This window comes from Globicephala melas, chromosome 1 (assembly GCF_963455315.2).
Source record: "Globicephala melas chromosome 1, mGloMel1.2, whole genome shotgun sequence".
Lineage (NCBI taxonomy): Eukaryota > Metazoa > Chordata > Mammalia > Artiodactyla > Delphinidae > Globicephala > Globicephala melas.
The window spans coordinates 100,276,239-100,300,309 of record NC_083314.1 but is presented as its reverse complement, the minus strand read 5'-3'; the positions used below and the strand labels follow the sequence as shown (position 1 = coordinate 100,300,309).

At 36.7% G+C, this 24,071-nt stretch overlaps 1 protein-coding gene across 11 annotated transcripts in view; it reads right to left on the bottom strand.

The window, feature by feature from the left end:
* FRRS1 (ferric chelate reductase 1) overlaps positions 1-24,071 on the bottom strand; it is a 99,411-nt gene that overhangs the window by 10,425 nt on the left and 64,915 nt on the right. For all 11 annotated transcript variants that reach the window (XR_009564619.1, XR_009564617.1, XM_060302356.2 and 8 more), the window contains 7 exons: positions 22,446-22,593; positions 18,692-18,874; positions 12,911-13,009; positions 11,594-11,741; positions 3,576-3,689; positions 2,031-2,143; positions 235-321 (listed from right to left, as the gene is read on the bottom strand). Coding sequence is in view for 9 of the 11 variants with exons in the window: in XM_060302356.2 (XP_060158339.1) it covers positions 235-321; positions 2,031-2,143; positions 3,576-3,689; positions 11,594-11,741; positions 12,911-13,009; positions 18,692-18,874; positions 22,446-22,593 (892 nt within the window). In the remaining 2 variants the exon portion in view is untranslated. The remainder of the gene's footprint in view (positions 1-234; positions 322-2,030; positions 2,144-3,575; positions 3,690-11,593; positions 11,742-12,910; positions 13,010-18,691; positions 18,875-22,445; positions 22,594-24,071) is intronic.

Below are 24,071 nucleotides of genomic sequence, written 5' to 3'. Positions count from 1 at the left end.
CAGTCTAAAAGTACATTCCATTACCAAGTAATCTGCACTTACATTCTCACTTCATCCCTGACCACCAACCATGTGAAATAGTCATCAGATGATTCAAAAAGGAAGGAAAGAGGGATACGTGCAGAAATATCTTTTTACCCATCATCTGAGAATAAAACAGCAATCTCCTTTGGCACCAAAATGAATTTTAAACATATAAATAGAATAAAAACATTCTTTTTAAGATCTACTTACCCAATTCCAGCCTCCTCTGTAAATAAAAGGCAGAAGAAAAGCAATGAAAGTGAGGGCAGAAGTAGTAAGCATGAGCATTCGATGTACCTGCAAGGATGAAATCACAAATGAGAAGAGAGTTAACTACATAAGAGAAAGGAGATGACGTCACTATGAAGGTCATGGGATGAGATTCACAGAAGGCATGCATTCAATTGACACCTAGCCACAATTCGTGGTCAGTTAAAAACAAAAATCTTACTATTCCACTGAACTTTAAAGCAAAGCCTAAGCTGCCAACCTCATCATTCTAAAGCATCTGCCAAGAATTCACCTGCCCAGAACAGCAGGAATGGATATTTCACACACACAGAGCACTTACTTGCCAAGTCCATCATTTTCTTCCAAACACATTTATTAAGTTCCACCACCAAGCACAGTGCTTGGATACAATGAAACTGCAAGGAAACAGAAAGTACTGTTTCCTGGGGAGTCTGGGATTTAATTGAGCAGATAAGAAAACATATTTGAAATGTGTAATTCATTATCCAAATGAGGAGGATACCGAGAGTGAAAATGGGCACTGTTAGTTGATTATGTGAGGATAACTGGTGCAAACAAAAACTATCCCAGAGAATGTAGGACATATAATCACTATATACACAGATAGATAGATACACACACACACACACACACACACACACACACACACAGAGACATATATGGGGTGTGTGCATATATATATATACACACATCAGCAGAAAGTAGAACATATAGTCACCCTATATACATATAGACACCATAGTTTTAAAGACAGTGGAGGGTTTGAATTGGTAAAGAGGAGACATAAAGAGTTTTCCAGTTGGGAATATCCACATGAGAAGAGGGGGGAGAGAGAGAGAGAGAGCAATCAAAGGCAGAGACAGGAGCAAGGATATAGCAGTCATTACTGAGAACAAATAGAACAGATTAACACTGCCAGCCAAAAGCAAGAAACAATTTTAGATAAGGTAAATCTTAAAAGCTACAAATTTATATAAAGTTTCAAGAATACCTCTTATAAAGTCAAAACTGTTCCAATAAGCAGTATTTTTTTCTATAAGCAGACATGTACATTCTATCTCAACACATAGTCATTGATCTTCCACTATATGTGCAAATATCTATACTCCATGACAAATGAAAGATAAACGTTTGTTTTGTTTTGTCTTGAGGGGTATTTATTGACTCTTGCTCATGTTTCTATTAAAAGACTGCCTCCTCATCCCACGGGAAGGGACAGCATTAAAAAGGACACTTTTAATTTCTCTTCCCATCCACACAGGAGATACATGATCTTGACTGGTGAGCTAGGGACGGCCTAACATTCACTGGCCCATCAACCAGAGGACAGACCACTGCTTTGCAACATAGTAAGCACCCACTATTTCTTTCTTCTTCTCTGCTGCCTTCCTCAACCCATCTGTACTCAGTGCAGTGGGTAAATGTTCTTCTAGTCTCTTCTTCTGCAACTAGACGTGTAACTCAAGATCGTTTGGGTCCCAAAATCCATGTTCCAAAGAAACGCACATGGCACAGATACATTCTCCAATCCAGCCTGGCCCTTCATAGGGCTGTCTTTATTTTTTTTTTCCATCAAGTACCTTGTGTCTATTCTCAGTTGGTTAGGAAACCAAAGAGCAAAAAGAAATTATGAGGATTCCAAAATTACAACTATAACCATACATAAACAAAAAAAAAATCCGCTTACTTCATGTGTTTTCATGTTGCAATGTTCAAATAATATGGAAATTGCATTAACCTTTTTCTCCACCTACCTGAAACCAAGCTGCATCACCAAATAAAGGCTTTAACCAAACAGGTTTGAAGAACCGGGCAATCAGTACACCTACGCTAACTGTAGTCATCCATGCCACAAACATTAAGGCACCTACAGGTGAGAAAATGCAACGGTTGACAACACAGTCTAATTAAGCTGTCTCTTAAATGACCAAGCTAAATGCATAGAAAATGTAAATAGCCAACAAAAATACATTCAGCTGACATAAACATAACCTAAATATCAATGCTTTTACCACCACCACTACTACTTCTAATAGCTAACACTTCCAAAGCTCTTATTTCGTGCCAAGCACTGTCTCTGAGTGCTTTATGTGTATTAATCTAATTGATCTTTACAACAATTCTTATAAAGTATAATTATTATTCCAGTTTTGCTGTATGGAGAAGGAAAGCACAGAGAAGTTAAGTAACTTGCCCAAGGTTACTGAGTTGGAATTTGAACGCAGGCTGCTTTGAATAACTGTGCTCTTAATCATTATACTGTCTGAAGTTATACAGCCTTTCTGAACTTATCTCAGAATCTTCTCACATTTCACTCCAAAAAATAATGGAAAACAAATAGGCACATTACTTCTGAATCCAATTACTGTTCAACTAGAGCTACTGGTAGAAGCAAAATAGCAACAATAAAGATAGCTTCAAGCTTTATTGAAACTCTCACTAGAATGGATAACTCTGGAGAATATAAAGGAAATATACCAATTAAGGAAAGTTCCCACCAATATTAATACATTACAATAGTATAGTATACACTTACACTATTTCCCTATTTTTCAATCCCGTTTTTCAATAATCAACTGGACTACTTTTCAAATGGAATCAACTTTCACTTGTAGAACCAGAGTACATCAGAGCCTTATTTCTAGGCTACTGCTCTTCCAACTTGGTTCCCTTCATCACTTTAAGTATATAATACCTAAGTATAGCACTGAGTTCTTTGTATACCCTCAAATACTCGTACATTGATCAGTTCTTCAACAAAAAAATTGTATTTTTGAAACCAAACTACTATTATAATTAAACAATCACAAACCACTCTTTTATTAGCAATTTTTAATAAACGGTATAATTAATGTCTCATAAAAGTTAAATTAATTAACCCAATGATACTCAATCCTGGCTGCAATTAGAGATGACTATCGTACTTTTTTAAAATTACAGATGTCTTAAAAGCTGGTCTAGTGATTTTAATGTGCAGTCAGGGTGATTTTAATGTGCAGTCAGGGTTTTAATGTGATTTTAATGTGCAGTCAGGGTTAAAACCTGGTGATTTTAATGTGCAGTCAGGGTTAAAACCACTGAATTATTCCTACTCTTCATTTTTAATAAAAATTATCAAACATTAAAATAGATAATGCTACCTGCAAATGTTATTGTTTATGCTACCTACAAATGTTATTGATTTATGAACGTTTGCTAAATTATGCCTGGTACCATTCTCAATCTAGCCAGCACTAAATTTATTCCACAAAGTTAAGTATATTCCACAAAGCAGTAATAATGTTACACATGTAACTTACCATGAACCTTCAGAAGGAGTAAAGAATGGGATCCTCCTATGTTCTCTGGATAGCCTGTCACATTGTATTTGTCATATGTAATCAAAGGTTGCTGAGAATGCTTATGAATCCGACCTGAAATTTAAAAACAAAAAAAAAAGAAGACGACGAATTACTTTCTCAGGAGAGAAGGAATGGAGAGACAATGGCATGGCATGGAAACAAAATTTCTTAAGGTAATAAAAAATAAATAAATTTCAATAGACATGATATATATATATACTATTATATATTGATATTATATTAATACACATGTATTAATATAATATAAATATATGTAGTATTAGTATATAATATAATAATATTCATTATGTATAAAGTTAAATCTGTGCATGTATAGAATTATTCCAATTAGTCTGTGTATATGGGTATGTATGGGTGTGTGTTCATTCTGGGGATCTATCTTACAGAAATATTTACCAAAGGTATATCTATAAGCATGTTAATAGATACTTTCTTTTTACACTGGCTAAAAAAAAATTTAAACAAGCTAAATGTCCATCATTAGGAGAATGAGTAAATAAATTATGGAAAATACATTGTTTTTAGAATACAATGCAAGTGTCAAAAAGAATAAAAATAATTAAGAAATTTGATATGAGATATATATGAATCTTTGTTTCAAACAAATAAGTGTTAGACCACAGACTACACCTCAATGATTTCCAAAAAGAAATATTTATATAGGTTATATTATCTATCTAAAATGAAACAAATTAACAACAGAAAGCTAGGAAACAATGGTCCAGCTAGATATTTAAGAAACTCCTCTTCTAGGGCTTCCCTGGTGGCGCAGTGGTTGAGAGTCCGCCTGCCGATGCAGGGGACACGGGTTCGTGCCCTGGTCCAGGAAGATGCCACATGCCACGGAGCAGTTGGGCCCGTGAGCCATGGCCGCTGGGCCTGCGCATCCGGAGCCTGTGCTCCACAACGGGAGAGGTCACAACAGTGAGAGGCCCGTGTACCGCAAAAAAAAAAAAAGAAACTCCTCTTCTAAATAACCCTTGGGTTAAATAGGAAATCAAAACTTAAATCACAAGTCTTCTTAAAACGAATAACATTGAAGGCACTTACTTCATAGCAAAACACATGTGATGTAATTAAGGTACTATTCAAAAGAAGTTTTTAATCATCTTTAAAGCATTTCCTTAAAAAAATATAAAAAGACTTTAAAGTATTGAAATAATCATTTAAGTCAAGATGTGTTTAAAACAAAACATAACCCAGAAAACCAAAAAGGCGGATTGATTAAAAATAAAGGTAGAAATTAACAAACCAGTAAGTCTAAAAATGAGAAAAATCAATTCTGTAAAAGGCCAATAAAATCGATTGGTTTTTTGACAATCTGACCACAAGATAAAAAGAAATATCACAAACAATATTAGAAATGAAAACAGTGACATAGCTGCTGATATAGAACATATTCTTTAAAATTATGTGAAAATGCTATATACAACTTTAAGTCAGCCAAAAATATTTCAAAATCTAAATAAAATGGACGAATTTCTGAGGAAATCTAGAATTACAAAAATTGATCAAAGTAGTAGTAACTCTGGAGAATCATAACAATAAAAAATTTATTTTATTAGTCAAATATTTCCATTCCTAAAGTCTCAGGCTGTTATGTGGATGAGTTCTATCATACCATTTAAAAAATTTTTTAACTTTAAAAATTCATATTTATTTAAACTTTTCTTGAGTTCTTTCTATGAGATTATCATAACACTGAAACCAAAATGAGGCCAACATGCACACGCACACAAACGCACAGAATCCTATGACCATACACCAAAATCATTTATGAATATAGATGTGAAAAGCTTAAATAAAATATTGGTGAATTAAATCAATTATGCAATAATAAGAATAATAAGACATGACTTTCATCCCAGGAAAGTGAGGATTGTTCACCATTCAGAAATCTACAAAAGTAATGATAAACTTCAGCACACATCCATGACATGAACTCTTTGTAACATTAGGAACAGAATATTTCCTAAACACAATAAAATATACCCACCAGAAAAATACGACACGATACTGAATATCAGAAGCATTCCCATCAAAATCAGGGATAAGATAAGAATACTTACCATATCACCACTGCCATTCCACATTTTTCTGGGAGAAGTAAGCAATGCAGTGAGACAAGGAAAGAAAGAAAATGAGGGCTACTATGCTTGTCATTATTTGCACAAGATATGATGTTTCATCTAGAAAATCCAAGACCATCAACTGGAAAACTAGGTGGCTACATTCAAGATAAGCATTCAAAGATCAATAACTTTCCTATACACCAACAAATTTAGAAAATGTAAGAAAAAATAATCCCATTCACAATAGTTTGTATTAGAAATCTATAAAATACATAGGAACAAAGTAACATAAATAAATAAGCCCTACAGGAAGATATGAAGAAAACCACAGGATCTGAATAAATGAAATATCCCAATATACTCCTGGATAGGAAGACTCAAGGACGTTGATTATTCCACAAATTAATCTAAAATTTCATTTCAATTCCAGTCATAACTCCAATAGGATTTTTAATGAAATTTGATAAATCATTTCTGAATTTTATCTAGAAGAGCCGATACACAAGGAAGAGGCAAGAATTCCTGAATTCCTGAAAAAGAAGGCTAGGAGGGGTATCATGCTTTATCAAAATTCACAACCTATTATTAAGCTATAGTAGTTTCAACCAGTGCAGTAATAGACAAACAGATCACTGGAAGAATAAACTATAAACAAGTTGATTTACTGAAAGATTTTTAGTGTATAATAAAAAGGCTTTTGAAACAGTAGAGATAAAATGGACTATTCAAAAACTGGTGTTTGGACACCAGGTTATTCATTTGGTGAACTATTATATCATGGCTTGTTATTACAGAGAAGATCCGAGATAAAGCAGAAAACGAGAAGAGTTTTATATCGTGAACACCTAGAGACCTGTGTCAAGAAGAAAGAGACAATAACTATCAGAAGCTACAAAAATGTCAAAAAGAAAAGAATGAAAAAAACTATTGAAAATGACAAGAAACGCACTGAAGAATACAAAAATACTGTATTAGTAGAGTGGTAGTGATAAAAACCAGACCACATTCCTAACAGCCTGAGAGTCAAGTTGGAAGAAAAGTGTTTTTAAACTCTGATTCACCATGGAGCCATGGGCTAAGATGAACTTAACCTTCATTAAAGCAGAAGTCCATCATAATTTTGAAGTTCCACTGTATGGCTCCATTATAATTTAGGCGTTATGCTCTAAGGAACGTTGGGTTCATGTGTAGTACACGGCTCTACAGTATTATTCCTAAATTGTCAAAATAACAGGTCATGTGATAACAGGGTCTCTACTTCATTAATTATTTAAATTGGTAGATTTCCAGATTGGGAATTACTTATTCACCCAAGTGAGTTCTATCTTTCAGTTCAAACACTCAGCATTTCACATGACTGCTTATTTCATGATAGGATAAAGTCAGCTTTCTGGGGGCAAAACAGCAGTTAGAAAAACGTGTTAAATTTGTTTTACTAAATATGACAGTACTTTCAACTCTCAATTATCTTTAGTTTGCTTCTGACCCCTCTTCCTAGGTGACTTCTCCCATTGTGGGCCATTTCTCAACATTTTCTTTTTAAAGGAAAATACATATCTTATTTCTTTTCATTGATCAGGTCTGTAAATGTGTGCTGAAAAAAAATCAGAGTTTATTTATAAACAGAATAATTTACTCACAGGGAAGGTTTTTTTCCTCACTGACTTTGTGTAATGCATTAATTCCATTTGTCACCAATGGATTTCACCAGCCTTGTTTACAAGGGAATCGGGTAAAAATTTATACTGTTTTGTTCGTTGCATTTAGTAGACATGAATGTTCAATAGTTATTAAATTGTGATGTAAAGAAATGTGACAATATTCAGGTATCTGTTTTCTGAATGTTTCAAATTCCAATCTATGACCATTGTTGACACCCAGAGAAGAGAATAAAATTACCTGTGAAAGGGTGGAAAAAAACCTCAGCAGTTAGAAAAAGAACAGAAAGATAATTATGTGCTAGCTTACAGCAAAAATAAGGATAACATGAAAAATTAGTAGAAAATGAAAACCTGAAAAGTTATCTGAAATCTGAAAATGTTAAGCAATTTCCCCTGTATTTTAGTTTTGATCACTCTTGCTGAATCACTTTTGCATATTTGGATGAAGAAAGTAGTTAATTTTTCTATTTTTACTAATAATGTAGCATCCTTCAGAGCTTGGCATAGTCTTTAAGAATCATCTGAAGCATCTGACTCACCATGGTGTTCCCTCTGACCTTCAGACTGCCAGTAAACAATGCCTCCTGAGAAACAGATTTGCCCAGGACGACCTCATTCTACATTAACATGGGTTACAGAGATTATATGACTGCTTTGAAAAATGGTTTCAACCTAACAAAGTCTCACTGCTTTTAAGCAGTGCGCAGCATATAAATGATCCACATACATATGACTAGATATCAGAAGTGACAGTTGATTTATGTGGTAACTGTACTTTGTTCCCCAATACAAGGGAACTAGAAAGTGAATTCCCTGAAGCGGTAACGTTTAGATTTGGTTTTTTGAGGTTTTGTTTTGTTGCTTTGCACTCCACCAGTTTAAAAAAAAAATGGGGGGCTTCCCTCGTGATGCAGTGGTTAAGAATCCGCCTGCCAACGCAGGGGACAAAGGTTCGATCCCCGGTCCGGGGAGATCCCACATGCCGTGGAGCAGCTAAGCCCGAGCGCCACAACTACTGAGCCTGTGCTCTAGAGTCCACGAGCCCCAACTACTGAGCCCGCGTGCCACAACTACTGAAGCCCACGTGCCTAGAGCCCATGCTCCACAGCAAGAGAAGCCATGACAATGAGAAGCCCACGCACCGCAAGGAAGAGAAGTCCCCGCTCGCTGCAACTACAGAAAGCCCAGGAACAGCAACAAAGACACAACACGGTCAAAAAAAATAAAATAAATAAATTTTTAAAATTTAAAAAAAACAAAAACGAGTCTGTGACATATGTATATTTATGTTAATAAACGTATTTATGTACTATTGTTTTAACACATTATGACACTATTAAAATAGAACTTTTTAGTGAGATAAAATAAATCTAAGAAAAAAGTTCTGGTATTGTTTTCTGTATCCCCTGGACTACCTTACAATATGTACACCTTCGTTGGAAGAACATTGTCCTAGAGCAGTAAGTTATCGAACCACAGTATACAGAACAATTACCTGAAATGCTTGTTAAAATGCAGATTCCAAGCACAAACAACAGAGAGTGTGGGATGGAGCTAGGGAAACTGCCTTTTGAGCAGTCATTCCAGATGGTTCTGAAGCAGGTTATTTGAGCCCCATGCTTTGGGAAACACCACAAAACACAAGGTAGAGATTTTCCCTACCATGCCACGAGCACAGCAACACCAGCAGGAAAGGGGGATAAAACAGTGCTCTATTCTGTACATGAATCGTCCACAAACTAGGTTTTTCCAGGAAAATGTTAGAACTATTACTTAACATATTGTTTCTATCAGAAAATGCATTCCAAATTCTACAATGCTGGCCTAAGAAGAAATTTTTGGCATCACCATACACCCAAAACCACACATAATTTATTGCACAATAGAATTCACCCATTTAAATGACACTGCTTTTCTTTTAAAGTATAAACTTTTTAAGTATAAACTTTTTTAAAGTACAAATGCAAACTGTTAAAATCTCCTAGCAATTTGTCATCCATTCAAGTCAGTAATCATTTATGGAGCACCTATAACATGCTGGGCACAAAAGGAAGCAGTTTGATATGATGAAAAGGGCACAACTCCTGTAATTGCAACAGAGTTGGGTTTAATTCCTGACTCTGCTGCTTGGTTGATTTTGAACAAGTTACTTCACCACTCTAGGCTCCAGTTCTCTTATCTCCACAATGGGCAACATAATATCTATTTACAAAGCCTCTGTGAGAAATAAATGAGATATATGTAATATACAATAAGTGACAGCTGCAATAATAACAATAAGACAATAACCTGCACTTTAGAAATATTTGTTTAAAACTGCAAATATTTGACCTTCTCCTTAAAAATTTATTTCCCACATTTCCCATGTTAGAAAGTGAAACACTTGGGCTCTGAGGTCAAAGAGTTCAGGTTCAAATTACAACTCTACCATTTACTTGTCTGGGCAAATGACTTAACCTCTCTAAGCCTGTTTCCTGCCAGATAAAATAAGGTTAATAATAGTACTTATCTTATGTAGGTTTCTATGAAGATAAAAATGAAAACATTAATGATAGTGCTGAGCCAGCAACTGGCACTCATTAAGTACTAAGTAATTTTTGTTCATTATTATCATTTAACCAGGAAATTATTTCCAGCTACATTTGCTGTTGCTGGTGCAAGTAAGAATACATGATTTGACTAAGATAACCAAACATATCATCCACAACTAAAGCTGCAAATATTTCTAAATTTTCTCTAACACTGAGTTGATATTTTGTCCTGCTTTAAAACGTTTTGAATCCCTACTTTACTTATAGTACAAAATTTAAACCACATGAGAGAATATAAACTACTATATATAAAATAGGTAAACAACAAGGTCCTACAGCATAGCACAGGGAACTATATTCAATATCTTGTAACAAACTAAAATGGAAAAGAATCTGAAAAAGTATATATATATATACATATATATATATGTATATGTATATATATATATGAATCACTTTGCTATACACCAGAAACTAACACAACATTGTAAATCAACTATACTTCAATTAAAATTAAACCACATGATTGGGCTTCCCTGGTGGTGCAGTGGTTGAGAGTCCTCCTGCCAATGCAGGGGACACGGGTTTGTGCCCCGGTCCGGGAAGATCCCACATGCCACGGAGCGGCTGGGCCCGTGAGCCATGGCCGCTGAGCCTGAGCGTCCGGAGCCTGTGCTCCGCAACGGGAGAGGCCACAACAGTGAGAGGTCCGCGTCCGGCAAAAAAAATAAAAAATAAAAAAATAAACCACATGGTAGAATACGCAAGGCTTTTCACAATTCTGCCTGTACCACATTTCTGTTCCTGCTCCTCTTTTACCTCACCCTCATCCTTCCATTCTATATGCTCAGCTTTTCACCATTTTCAAAGTAGGCCATATGCTCAAAGTTTGGGGGTAGTATTATCTCCAGGGAGATGAGTCACTAAATATTACACTACCTTGGCATTTCCTGCAGTTCTTCAGAATATCATTAGCCAAGACCTTAAACAAAATCTAATTATTCTTATTAATATGTGTTGCAGTACCTACCAGGGCAGTCTTAAGTATAAACTAAACATTCAAACTCTTAAAACTACCTTAGGCTACACTTGGCATCAGACTGATTGAGAAGAACATGGGACAGGAAACACAGCACACCTGCAGGGCACCATGAGGCATTCTTTTTCAAAGGGAGGTCCTGTGGAAGCTCACTCAGCTGTCCAGGAGCTATTCTCTTTACCCCTCTCTACCTCCCTGGAGAAAGCTCAGGTCCAAGGCGATGAGATTCATACTGGATAGGACATCCACAAGAGCCGATATCTCCTGCAATAACCCCGAAGTCCTGCTTCTAGCATCCCTGCAAAGGATCTGCCAATGTCACTGCACTAAGGGAAGCCCAAAGACATGGCTTCTTACTAGGTATTTACTCCTGGTCGAAATGCAGTCTACCAGCCAGAAATCACTTTTATCATAAGCAGATTGCCTTATAACCCAGTAAACACTACCTTTACCTAGTTTCCAGGGGAACAAAGCTAGAAGGTCAACCAAAGTCAAATTATCAGGCAAAAATGGAAGAGGGTTTAATAACTCTTTACCCACAAATGTGTATCTTAAAAAAGAGCAATTACCATAGTCTCCCCCCAAAAAGAGGGAAAGGAATAAAGTGAGCAAAAAAAAACTTTAAAAGGTAGTTTTTTATCAATATACTTACCATGATCAGCTGCACCATCTGCTAGAAATATGTAGTAGCTTGCATTTAGATCAAATCTATTCTTAACCCCAGGAAAGGTAATGTTTCTTCTGAAAGAACACTGCATAACACCATCTGCCAACCTCCAAGCCATATCCTCAAGAGGATCCTGCAAACACATACAATGGGTCTTCTCAGCACTTTCCAAAGATTTGCTAAAAATAAAATATGATCAAAATCCTGACCTGTTCAATTTCCTTTCCCTAAGTTCCCCGTTCATGTTTTGTCTGCAGCGTCATTGTTTCCCCACTTCCTCTTTGAAGAGTACAAGAAACATATTCTCCCAGTTTATTTGTCTTTATCCCACTTGGCAAAGATAGTATTTTTACTACCTAGGCTAGAAACTTTGGCAGATGTACTAACTTCATCTGGCCACCAATATACAATCAACAACACTGAAGAAACACTTAGCAAGTAATACTCTAGTGGCCAAAATGCAACATGCAACTGGGGAGAAGTTCCAACCCCATGAGAAAGCTATGCAGAGAACAAAACATGTCATTAGATGATAGCTACTGCTCCATCAGAGCTCATTTGCTTGTCAGTTGCCATGTGAAAATGACACTTCTCTACCAGAAATAGGCCATCTTTGGCACAGGTGCCAACAACGGGCACTTAAGACAATTGCCCAAGGCACTGAACCAGTACCTACCATATGTGCACCTCTTTCTCACCAATCAAGAAATTCTGTGTCACTTACATAAGCCTCTTAAAAATCTGTCTGTAAGTTTTGGAAATGGGGCTGATGACCCTCTTAATAAACCATAAAATATTTTTTGTAAGATGCATTAATAAAAGGATTTAAGTAACACAAGCAAGAATTCATCTTTTCCTCAAAGAGAAACTTTTCTTACGCTTTCTAAAGCATAGAAAAAGGGCACAGTATCTGTAGTTAATACTGTACTATATACTGGAAATTTGCTAAGAGAGTAGATTTCAGGTGCTCTTATCACAAAGAAAAAGTAACTATGTGAGGCAATGGATACATTTATTAGCTTGACTCTAGTAATCATTTCACTATGTAGAAGGATATCAAAACATCATGTTGTACACCTTAAATACATACAATTTACATATATATATATATGTTAAAAATAAAACGCAGAAAGGCTTCTCCCAGATTATAGTAAGAGAGGAACCCTGCTGCCAGGCCCCTGCTTGGTCTCTGCTGCTAACTGCAGGTTTGGAAGCTATCTTGCAGCATAGCCATGCCACTGTCAGCCATGTAGCCAGAAGGTGGACCGGCCAGATGGAGATTCTCAGAATTTTCACACCTACCCTGGAGTCCATTACAGGGTGACTTCGCCCTGTCAGATGGGAAGGTTGTATGTGCACAGTCTGATCTTCAAGAATACACACATAAGCATCATCATCACCCTGAAAAACAATTGCAAGTGAGAAAAAGTTCAAGGGAATTTCATTTCTTTAAAAAAGAAAAGTCCCTGGGGCTTCCCTGGTGGTCCAGTGGTAAAGAATCCGGCTTCCAATGCAGGGGATGTGGGTTCAATCCCTCGTCAGGGAACTAAGATCTCACATGCCACAGGGCAACTAAGCCCACGCGCCACAACTACTGAGCTTGTGCGCCTCAACGAGAGAGTCCACGTGCTCTGGAGCCCGCACGCCACAACTAGAGAAAGAAAACACTCATGCCATAACTAGAGAGAAGCCCACATGCTGCAACTACAGAGAGAAGCCTTCAAGCCACAACGAAGACCCGACGCATCCAAAAAAAAAAAGCCCCTAATGTTATCAAATAGTATTTGATGCTTTTAAAACATAATTTACTGACTCAATCTTAAAACGATACCACAAATTCTAAAGAATTGGCTGTCTGATATATTAATTAAAAATGATTGTTATCATGCAAAAGCAATAAAATTTCAGTGTATTAAAATAGACATATAACATGGTTATATGCCCATAACCCATCATCAATTGAACACCACTGTTAATGCTTTTGCATATATTCATCCAAACCTATTTGTATTTATAACCTATTTTTCTCCCCAAATGGGAAAATATAAAGTTTTGTTACCTTTTTCACTGAACTTTTCATAAACGTTGCTCTGGATATTTATTTGTAAATAAATGTGTCCTACAATTTTCATAACTGTAAGTGCACTGCATTCTGTTGGATTTGGGGGGGTAACTTTTAAGATGTAAGGTACTATAATCTAATATTGTACACACTTAATAGATTTACTACTGCATATTGAGACCACAGTATCTGAGCTCAAGGGGGCATTCTTTGTCAGTCTAATTTTTATCTATCCTTTAATCTCCAACATTCCTTAGCTCTAAAAATTAAATCTTATTTAAAGTGACTATCGGAGGGCAGACTGCATCTTTAAAGCACATTTAAGTCACGGTACAAAAGAATAATCTGGATTTTAAATTCTTGCATATAGTTTTGGTTCTTTCATCTATTCTAAACTGCTCTCCATAAACTATCTAACAAGGTCTTTTATGTGCTTTAGTCACTAAACTCCTTAAACAAGATCCAAGACTAACCAGTTATGATTTAAATTTTGCTATGAATACCAATATGATATTCTAACACGTTTTAAATTTATTTTTTAAAGTTCCAGTTTTAACTCTCAAGTACATAACCTTAGCAAAGAAATTATTCCCTGTTACACATCTTATATTCAAATCAGAATTAGTGCAACTCAAGATAAGAAACTTGTAGTCGTCATAATTTAAACGGCTGCACACTACAGCTCACAGACCAACTTCAGCCTGATGCCTGTTTTTGTACAGGCCACAGGCTGAGGATGGTACTTACATATCTAAATGTGTTTTTTTTTAATTAAAAGAATAATATTTCATGACAAGTAAAAATATATTAAATCCAAATTTCAGTGTTTATAAATAAAGTTTTATTGGAATACAGCCACCAACTTACGGATAATCTACAGCTGCTTTAGCGCTATCACACCAGAACTGAGTAGCTGCAACAGAGATCATATGGCCCACAAATTCCCAGGTGGTTGCTATCTGGACCTCTGCAGAAAAAGTTGGCTGATCTCTGATTTAAATAAACAATGTGTGTTTTCTAGAATGTTTAGCATCAGTGAGGTATAGGAATTTTCTTGTTATTTAAAACAAAATTTAATATAACAGAATGGTTGATTTTGAGGCAAAGTGATGATAAGAAGTCAACTGAGTCATTAAGGCAGACCTCCCAAATACTGGAGAGGATGACAGGGATGGAGAAGAGGAAACTCTCAATTCTCACTACTCTACAATGAGGGTAAGATAAGGTGCTACGACAACCTTAGGCTCCAGGCAGCTGTAGAAACCCCAAATTTGGAGCATGGAAGGACACACATGAGGAGCTTCAACCAAATCCCTGAATTGGACAGAACCTCTTACCCCCGTTTGTTCCTCTCATTCCAGCATTTAGAATGCACTCTATGAGAAAATATCATGTGGAGGAAATAAAGATGACAACATAGTTCTTACAATCAAAGACTATGTTTTAATAGAGGAGACAGTTAAAATAGTACATGAAATATGATAAAACAGAGATTTAAACAAATTTAGACAAATTAGGTAGGGCCAAAGGATTGAAAAGGCTTATCAGAAAAGATAGCATTAACTAGGCCTTAGAGAATAAAAAATATATGTGGATAAGGTAGAGCTGCGATTAAGAGAAAAGTTTTTCAAACTGAGGAACTTCTAGGACCAAAGATACAGAAATATAAAAAATATAGGGAAACTTTAGGAAACAGGTAGTTTTGTGAGCTAAAATATATACAGGGTAAGGCCAGAAATGGACTTTGAAGAGTTTTGAAACTATGCTAAAGAAAAAAACATTTTCCTATAACTACTAAAGTTTCACCTTACCTACTAAAGGCTTTTGGGGCTAGGATTGAGATTACTTAAATGTGGTCAAAAACCATATTAACCTGAGTCTATTGTAAAAATTGTGGGATACTACAAAACAACTGGCCTAAAAGAAAAAAGGTAGGGTAACAGTTCTAAAGTAAAGGAGATTAAAGAGATATACCAATAAAATGCATTGAGTGATAACTGATTAGTCTGTATCAGAAATTTTTAAAATATACATATACATATGACTTTACTGGGATAATTGGGGAAATTTGAATATAGGCTCTATTGCATAAAATTATTATATATTGTGATAGTGATCTTATAGATAATTGTAGGAGAATATCCTTCTTAGGAAACACATGCTGCAAACTAGACTTAAAATGTCATGATATCTGCAACTTAATTTTCAAATAGTTCAGGGAAAAGAAATGTGTGTTAATATACAGTGAATAAGTCAATCTACACATACACACACACACAGAGAGAGAGAGAAAAAACAACAAATGTAGGTGAAGGGCTTACTGGTGTTCATTGTACTAGTCTCTCAACTTTCATGTAGGTTTAAGGCTTTTCAAAACAAAAAGTTGGGGTGCATGAGAGAAAGAAGCACCTGAAAGGTAAATAAAAAAGAAGAATCTAAATCACAAACGAAGTTTCCTTGAACACCAGAGAAGTTGGTGGCAGCAATGAATGAGATAGTCCCTAAATTGCCCCAGACAGTATCTGAAAAGAAGAAAGAAATCGACAATAGTAGTTGCTTTTTTTACTATTGTTGTTGATCATCAAGAATGGGAAACACAAAAGGACAGCAGGAGGGTAGATAATAAATTCAGTTTTACAGATGATGGTCTGTGTTGTCCAGAGTACTCAGCTGGAAGAGACCACCCAGCAGCTGGAAATTCCAATCTGGACACACACAAGAGAGGTCAGGATTGGGAACGTTCTGGAATTTGAGTGTTGAGAAATTATGTATAGAACGCAGAGAACGGAAGCTAATATAGTGTATATACTTGAATACTCTATCTCATATAGCAAAATTTCTGAGATGAGGAAGAGGTGTATACTTTGAATTTCAGTTAAAATTCAGATATTAGCAAGTCACTGTTAGCAAAAATATGGATAGTTGTACTTTCACCAATTTTAGTGATGAGCTCTAATACCAAAACAACTACTATCATTAATTTATAAACCAAACTGAAAAAGCTATAATTTAGGTTATCTAGTCAGTATTCATAACATCAGATACCTTCAGTATTTAAATTTACATTACATACTGATAAGAAATAGCAGGTCATAAAAATATCCTAAGATTTTTTAAATAATCAAAAATAGAAACAACCTCTTCAAAAATATTTTTGAGGATGATTTATTTTCCCCCCAATTTAGGCAAACAGGTGTACAGATGATTTTAATCATCAAATAGGGTTTCTCTGTAAATCAACTGCACCTGCATAATTAAGTCTTTTTTATAAACACTGTTGATGAGTACTATACTAGAAACATAAGATTTCTAAGTAAGATAAATATATCTTGAATTAGAGATAAAGGTTTTTGTGTCATCTATGCCTACAACTTCGAAATAACTGGTCTACTTGCAGGCGCCTCATCACAACACTCACTGCAACAATACTGTCTTTTCCTCTGGCTGACAGATTTTATGTGACCAGAAAAGGAAATGTGTTAGTATACTTTTGCATGAAGTTTGGCTACAAAGTGACTAGAATATTTTTAATGAAGTGACTAGAACACCTATCTAAATGTGTACCCTACCTTAGACATGCACCATAATGAAGCTACACACTTATTCCAACAAGGCTACCATTGTTAACCCTTGTTGGATTCATCTTCAGAGTTTCCTTCAGAGCCAGTTCCATTCACACAACAAGCCACCAACTTTCCTTACTGCTCTACAGTCATATTTTATTTTTAACCCAGCCCCCTTATGCACCTTAGGCATAAGGTTCATTTTTGCCAGAATTGAGAATACCCAAAAGGATATGCTGTAGGTCTGATGGTAATTACAAAACGGAAATGGGCAAAATGTTTTGAACAATTGCAACATCATTTGAACAAGTATAAAATTTCCCATAAAATCAACTTTAAAAAGGAAAGAGTCATAATTTATATGCTCTTTTTAGAAGTCGATGACATGTCTTCTATCTCATAGGTTTAAGGTATACCCTTCATTGAATGAAAAAAGATAATGAGCGCATTCTGGAACTATATAGTAAAATATACAGGTCATATCGTATATTACAATGACATCCCCCTAAAAAAGTTACACCTGGCTCCCTGCAATATTTGCAGCCAGCGTAACAAGGACCACCATGATTAGAGTGCACTTTGAAGGAAAATATTTGTTCTTCTATCACAGATTCTCAGAGTTCCTTTTCTCTTTTATTGAAATAATGATTTCCTTAAAAAGTGATGTTAAGTTTAAAACCTGACAGGAAGAAAACTCTCAAGAAAAGACGCCTTGCATTTGCTAATGTGGAAGTAAAAAGCCTTCTCCATTTGTAGTCATCCCCCTCCACAGCCAGCTCTGCTGGAACGGGACTGTCACATGTCCTGGCCTTTACACCCTTCTTCCCTCTCCCTGGGAAATCAGAACGCTAATGCAGAACTCTGCTCTTCCACACCACAGCACAAGGCTGCCACCTACAGAATCTTTTAATCCATTCAGCACTACCCAAGGAGAGGGAGAATCAGGTGAAAATAAATGCTGCCTTCTGTAGACCTGGTAAAGAATCCATTTATGCCTGGACATGCCAGGTTTAATTTTCTGCTTGGGAAATGTGCTGATGGTGGGGGGCAAGAAGATGAGCACCCCATGCTGTCGTTGCTGGCCACTTGAGAAAACTAGGAGTTGAAAAACATCACAAACAACATTTGTATGCAGAGCAACTTTTTCTTAACTGCACTTCCTGTTTATCACAGAGATAGACAGAGGTAGACAGATAAAGTGGCAAATCCACTGAAAATACAACTAACTTTCCTAATGTCCTAACTTTCCTCAGGACAGCCTTGTTCTTAGAGCTATGTAATTGCCCAACTCAAAGCTGCTTAAACTTAGAATCTAAGTTAGTTTCTCTGCCCTCCCTTTCCATTCCTCCCTTAAGTATGATAATTTGACTCTGGAACAAACAGCTAAACTGCTATTGATGAGAGCTCACCCCAGTGACTCTCATTTCATTACCACTTATGTAAGTGAAAGGTACAAACCATCCATTGGTCGTGAGAAAATGCAAAGGATAAATAGCCTTTACTGGGACCGCTCATTTCAACCATCACTGACTTGGCATCTCGCGTGAAGGACAAGAAGACACAGGCAAGCTCTTTCTCCGGGTCACAGTTCAAAGGACTCCTAATACAGAACTTCTTGTTCCCACAATCTGAAGCATTGAACTAGAAAAATGACAGGGGGAGAAAGTCAATTATCAAACAGGCAGTTCATTTCCAATGACAGAAGAGCTACTACTTTGAAGTATGGGTTTTAATAAGAATACGTTTTCATAATAAGGATTCAAACAAGGGAACAAAGACACATCCCAAATTAGAAATTATCAAAGCAGTAGTTAGGCTGTGAACTTTTAAACTTAATTAATTTTAATTAAACTTTAGAAGACACAACATTAATTGGACTGTAATTATGCATGAGTATTAAAATCCCTTTAATACACAAAATACTTCATGTTAATTATGTTCTGGAGCAAAGTTTCTGGTAAATTTTGAGAATTTCTTAGGGAATATTTACATCCACATTGACATTCTTGCCTAAAGGGTATCCTCTAGTTTTCAGAGATGGAATTTTTAAAAGCAAACCCTTAGCAAGTTTTATATTTAGATCCTGGACTCTGCTTCTAGAATTCAGGTTCAAATTTGACATTAAGATAATGTAAGAAAAAATGGTTACTCCTGGGCTTCCCTGGTGGCACAGTGGTTGAGAGTCCGCCTGCCGATGCAGAGGGCAGGGGTTGGTGCCCCGGTCCGGGAAGATCCCACGTGCCACGGAGCGACTGGGCCCGTGAGCCATGGCTGCTGAGCCAGCACGTCCGGAGCCTGTGCTCCGCAACGGGAGAGGCCACAACAGTGAGAGGCCCGCGTACCGCAAAAAAAAAAAAAAAAAAAGTTTACTCCTATATATACCACCACTCCAAATAATAGTAAGAACAATGATTTAATTCAGAGCTTCTTGGTGTGGCAAATAAGAAAGAACAATGATTTAATTCAGAGCTTCTTGGTGTGGCAAATAAGAAAGAACAATGATTTAATTCAGAGCTTCTTGGTGTGGCAAATAAGAAAGAGTATTGAAAAATGTCAGCTCTACAATATGACAGGGCAAACAAGCAGTTATCTTGTGTTAGAATGAGCTGTGACACGACATTTCAAAAGAGAGCTAAACATTACTTTAAGTAACTAGATTTAATGGGAACTGTACAGAAAAACTCTCATTTCTCCTTCTACTCTACCAATACTTCTGGCCACCAAGTGGGTGCGGCTATTTCGCACACTAAGCAATTCTGCAATTCTTTGGAGACATCAGCTCTGTGTCCTACAATTCAATTCTGTTCTGACACTATCTACCTGAAGTTAGTGTCAGATCCCACAAGTGAAGGGCTCAGTCCCACAAGACTGCACCCACTTCAGATGCCAATCACAGATGCCAACCACAAGTCCCAGGTTGTCACCTGTACTTCTGAATGGTCGGCCATAAATTGGAGGTTTCCAGCACCTAATCCTCAAGTTGGATAATTTACTAAGATGGCTCACAGAACTCAGGAAAATAGTTTACTTAGTAGATTACCAGTTTATTACATTGATAAAAAGATAACCCAGGAACAGCAAGATGGAAGAGATGCGTAAAGCAAGGTATGTAGGAAGGGGCACAGAACTTCTGAGGCACCACCTTCCCAGCACCTCCACGTGGTCAGGAAGCCAGGAGCTCTCTGAAACACATATTTCTGGAATCATTATGGAGGCTCCATCACGTGGACATGATGGATGTTTAGCTCAATCAGCCTCTCTCCCTTTTCTGGAGAATGGGGGGAGGGGGCCTGAAAGCTGCAAGCTTCTAATCATGGCTTGGTCTTTTTGGTGACCAGCCCCCATACGGGAGCGCACCAAGAGTCACCTCATTAGAACAAAAGATGCTCCCATCATCCAGGAAATTCCAAGGGATTTAACAGCTCTGTATCAGGAACTGGGGTCAAAGGCCAAATATTAACAGAAACCAGGTAGAAGCTGTTTTATTTTTTTCCTTATTTATTTCACAGGAACTTAAAGAGAAATCCTAGTCGAGTAGAGAGAACAAGCCATGAGGAGCTAGGAACCATGGGTTTTGATCTCTGCTCTCCCCTTTACTCCATCACGTTTGCTAAAGAACTTATTCTCTCAGGGTCTCTTTACCTTTAACTATGCAGCAGTGACCCTGAGGTCACTCCTAGTTCTCTACAAATGCCATCATCCTGTGACTCTGAATGAACCTCTCTATAATTAGAGATTATAACCTTGGTGCAGACATACAATCAAAAGCTCCAACAAGCGCTAAAGCCTTTTATATGAATTTATGGAAAGATAATAATCCTGTCAACAGATTCCTACTGGGAAGCTCAGGTCCAAACTGACTGTGGACTCGCCTAAAGCAGCTTTTAAATAAATAAACATTAACACTAAATAAACTGAGAACTAGCGCAAATAATAGATCGAATTGTTTGGTCAAACAAAAGTTCATAATAATGTAATCAAATGGCTCATCATATATTGCATAATGTAGAAAAGAAGGAAAACAAAATGAGACACTGTATTGGAGTACAAGAGCTTTATATAGTATGAAGAAACAAAGGGTTACAGGGCTTCCCTGGTGGCGCAGTGGTTGAGAGTCCGCCTGCCGATGCAGGGGACACGGGTTTGTGCCCCGGTCCGGAAAGATCCCACATGCCGCGGAGCGGCTGGGCCCGTGCGCTATGGCCGCTGAGCCTGCGCGTCCGGAGCCTGTGCTCCGCAATGGGAGAGGCCATGACAGTGAAAGGCCCGCGTACCGCAAAAAAAAAAGAGTTATAAAAAGACAAGAAAGGGAAGGAAGAGAAAAAAATGAACTAATATTTACTGAATATCTATTAAGTACAAAGCCATTAGAAATTAGTTCTCATAGTAATACTATGTAAGAGCTAGATATTATTTCTCATTTTACAGGTGAAGAGACTGAGACTTTAGGAATTAAGTAATTTTTCCAAAGTCAAACAGAAATTAGACAAATCAGGATTCAGGCCCAAATTTGTTCTTGCAACTGTAATAACCTACTTTACGACATTTTTCATTATATTCACTTCTGAATTGATAAGTATAATTTATCAGAATTGCTTTCAGTAAAACCTTTCTAATGTTTCTAATATGCATCACCCTTTCTAAGGTATGTTTTTTTAACAGTAATTCTTTTGAATCAGAGGGCTTAAATGGAATTCTAGCTGATAAGCTTGCAAAAGCGTTTCTGTGGTTCAACACACAGAATTCCCCAGTACTCACTGGCCTTAATCAAATAAGATTGAAGAGTGATATCACCATTTCAAGATTCTCCTCCAAATCTTGTCTAAATTTAGCTTAAGCTTGAAGTTCTCTCTCCATGTGTGATATCTGGCTGTGTTTTTTTGGGTTTTTTTTTAAAAAAAAAAGAATGGAAGAAGGCTGCTGCTTCAGATTCACTTTCAAATGAAAACATATCCACCGCTAGTACAGACTACATGTGAATGTCATAACCACACTTTGAACATGCAGGGTCTTACACTCCTCTTATTCTAACCTATAAATCATAATGTTACAATGAAGACTTCCTCCTGATTTCCTGAAGGGAATTCAAAAACTTGCTACCACAACCCAGGACAGCTACTTCTCTACACACGTTGCCAAGCACAGAACCACAATTTCTAAGGAAGCTGTTCCTTTAGATTGCATTTGGTGAAACCATAAAAATGTTACTTACTGATTTCGTTAAATGGGAGACTGGAGGCAATGTTGGCATAGGTGCTATGGTAGCTTTCGGTGTTGTAAAAGGAAGGACGTTTGGTTGTGAAATTATAGGACCAGGAATCCTCACCCAGTAGGTATCGTACTTCTCAACAACTGTGGCTCTGAAATGCAGTACCAGCGAGAGTGAGATTAGACAGAACCATGATTGTGGCCCACCATAATCAAATCGAAAAAAAAAAAGTAATGAACTAGGGACATACCACTTAATACAGGTATACCTTGGAGATATTGCAGGTTCGGTTCCAGACCACCACAATAAAGCGAATGTCACAATAAAGTGAGTAACAGAATTTGGGGGTTTCCCAGTGCATATAAAAGTTATGTTTACACTATACTGTAGTCTATTAAGTGTGCAATAGCACTATATCTAAAAGAAAAACAATGAATATACCTTAATTTTAAAATATATTATTGCTAAAAACTACTAACCATCATCTGAGCCTTCAGCAAATTATAGTAGTAACATCAAAGATCACTGATCACAGATCACCATAACAAATATAATAATGATAAAAAGTTTGAAATATTACAGCAATTACCAAACTGTGGCACAGAGACACAAGGTGAGCAAATGCTGTTGGAAAAATGGTGCCCACAGACCCACTCAATGCAGGGTTGCCACAAATCAATTTGTAAAAAGACAATATCTGTGAAGCCAAATAATGCAAAGCACAATAAAACAAGGATGCCTGTAATACCTGGCAAATCTCTAATGACTCTCTTCCACTTCATCACCAAATGAATTTTAATTACTCTCTCTCTCTCTCTTCTCTTTACTTGTCTATTCTCTGGGCATATTCACAGCAACCAGGAATGTCAGACCCCGGGACTAAAGTGCACAGATTTCCACTCCTGACATAAGAGAACATACTACTACTACTACACTTTTCATAGTGGTCAAATTATTCCAAAAGCCACGTGTAGCAGGCAGCTACAGCAAAAAGCTATATAGAGGCTGCATAAGCAACCATCAGTTCTTACTGGGGTCATATCCCCTTTCTCACATTCCACTCAACACACAGGTGCAAAGCTGCATTACTGTGTGCCGGTGACCTGTGCACAAAGTGAAGCAGAAAATAGTGCCAGGCCAGGAAAGCAATTCTCCCTTTAAAATATGTCTATAACACCACTCAGGAGTCATTGTATGGCTTTATGACATTCCATTTCCCCCTTGCATGTAAGATTAAGAGATAAGTACTATTCTAATTCTACTGAATTTCATAATTCTGAGGAGCACACATGATTTTACTTTTTTGACAATCTAATCTGCAAGTTGTGACACTGCAAAAAAAAAGTCATCCAAATTTCAGGACTGCTTCTTTTCATATTCTCATACTAATACAGGAAAAATCTATAAAAAAGTATTAGTCCATATACCATATAGACTCAAGTATTAATTGATGGCTCTTATTAGTGTGAAGGCACTACAACACTTCATTCACTCAACAAATGTCTATTAAGTGTCTATTAGGTCCTTGGTCCTGTGCTAAGTTCTCAGTATATATGCTGAAAAAAAAACAAACAAAAAAGCAAAACAGCCACTTACATCAGTAAGGTGGTGTCATTACTACACCACACC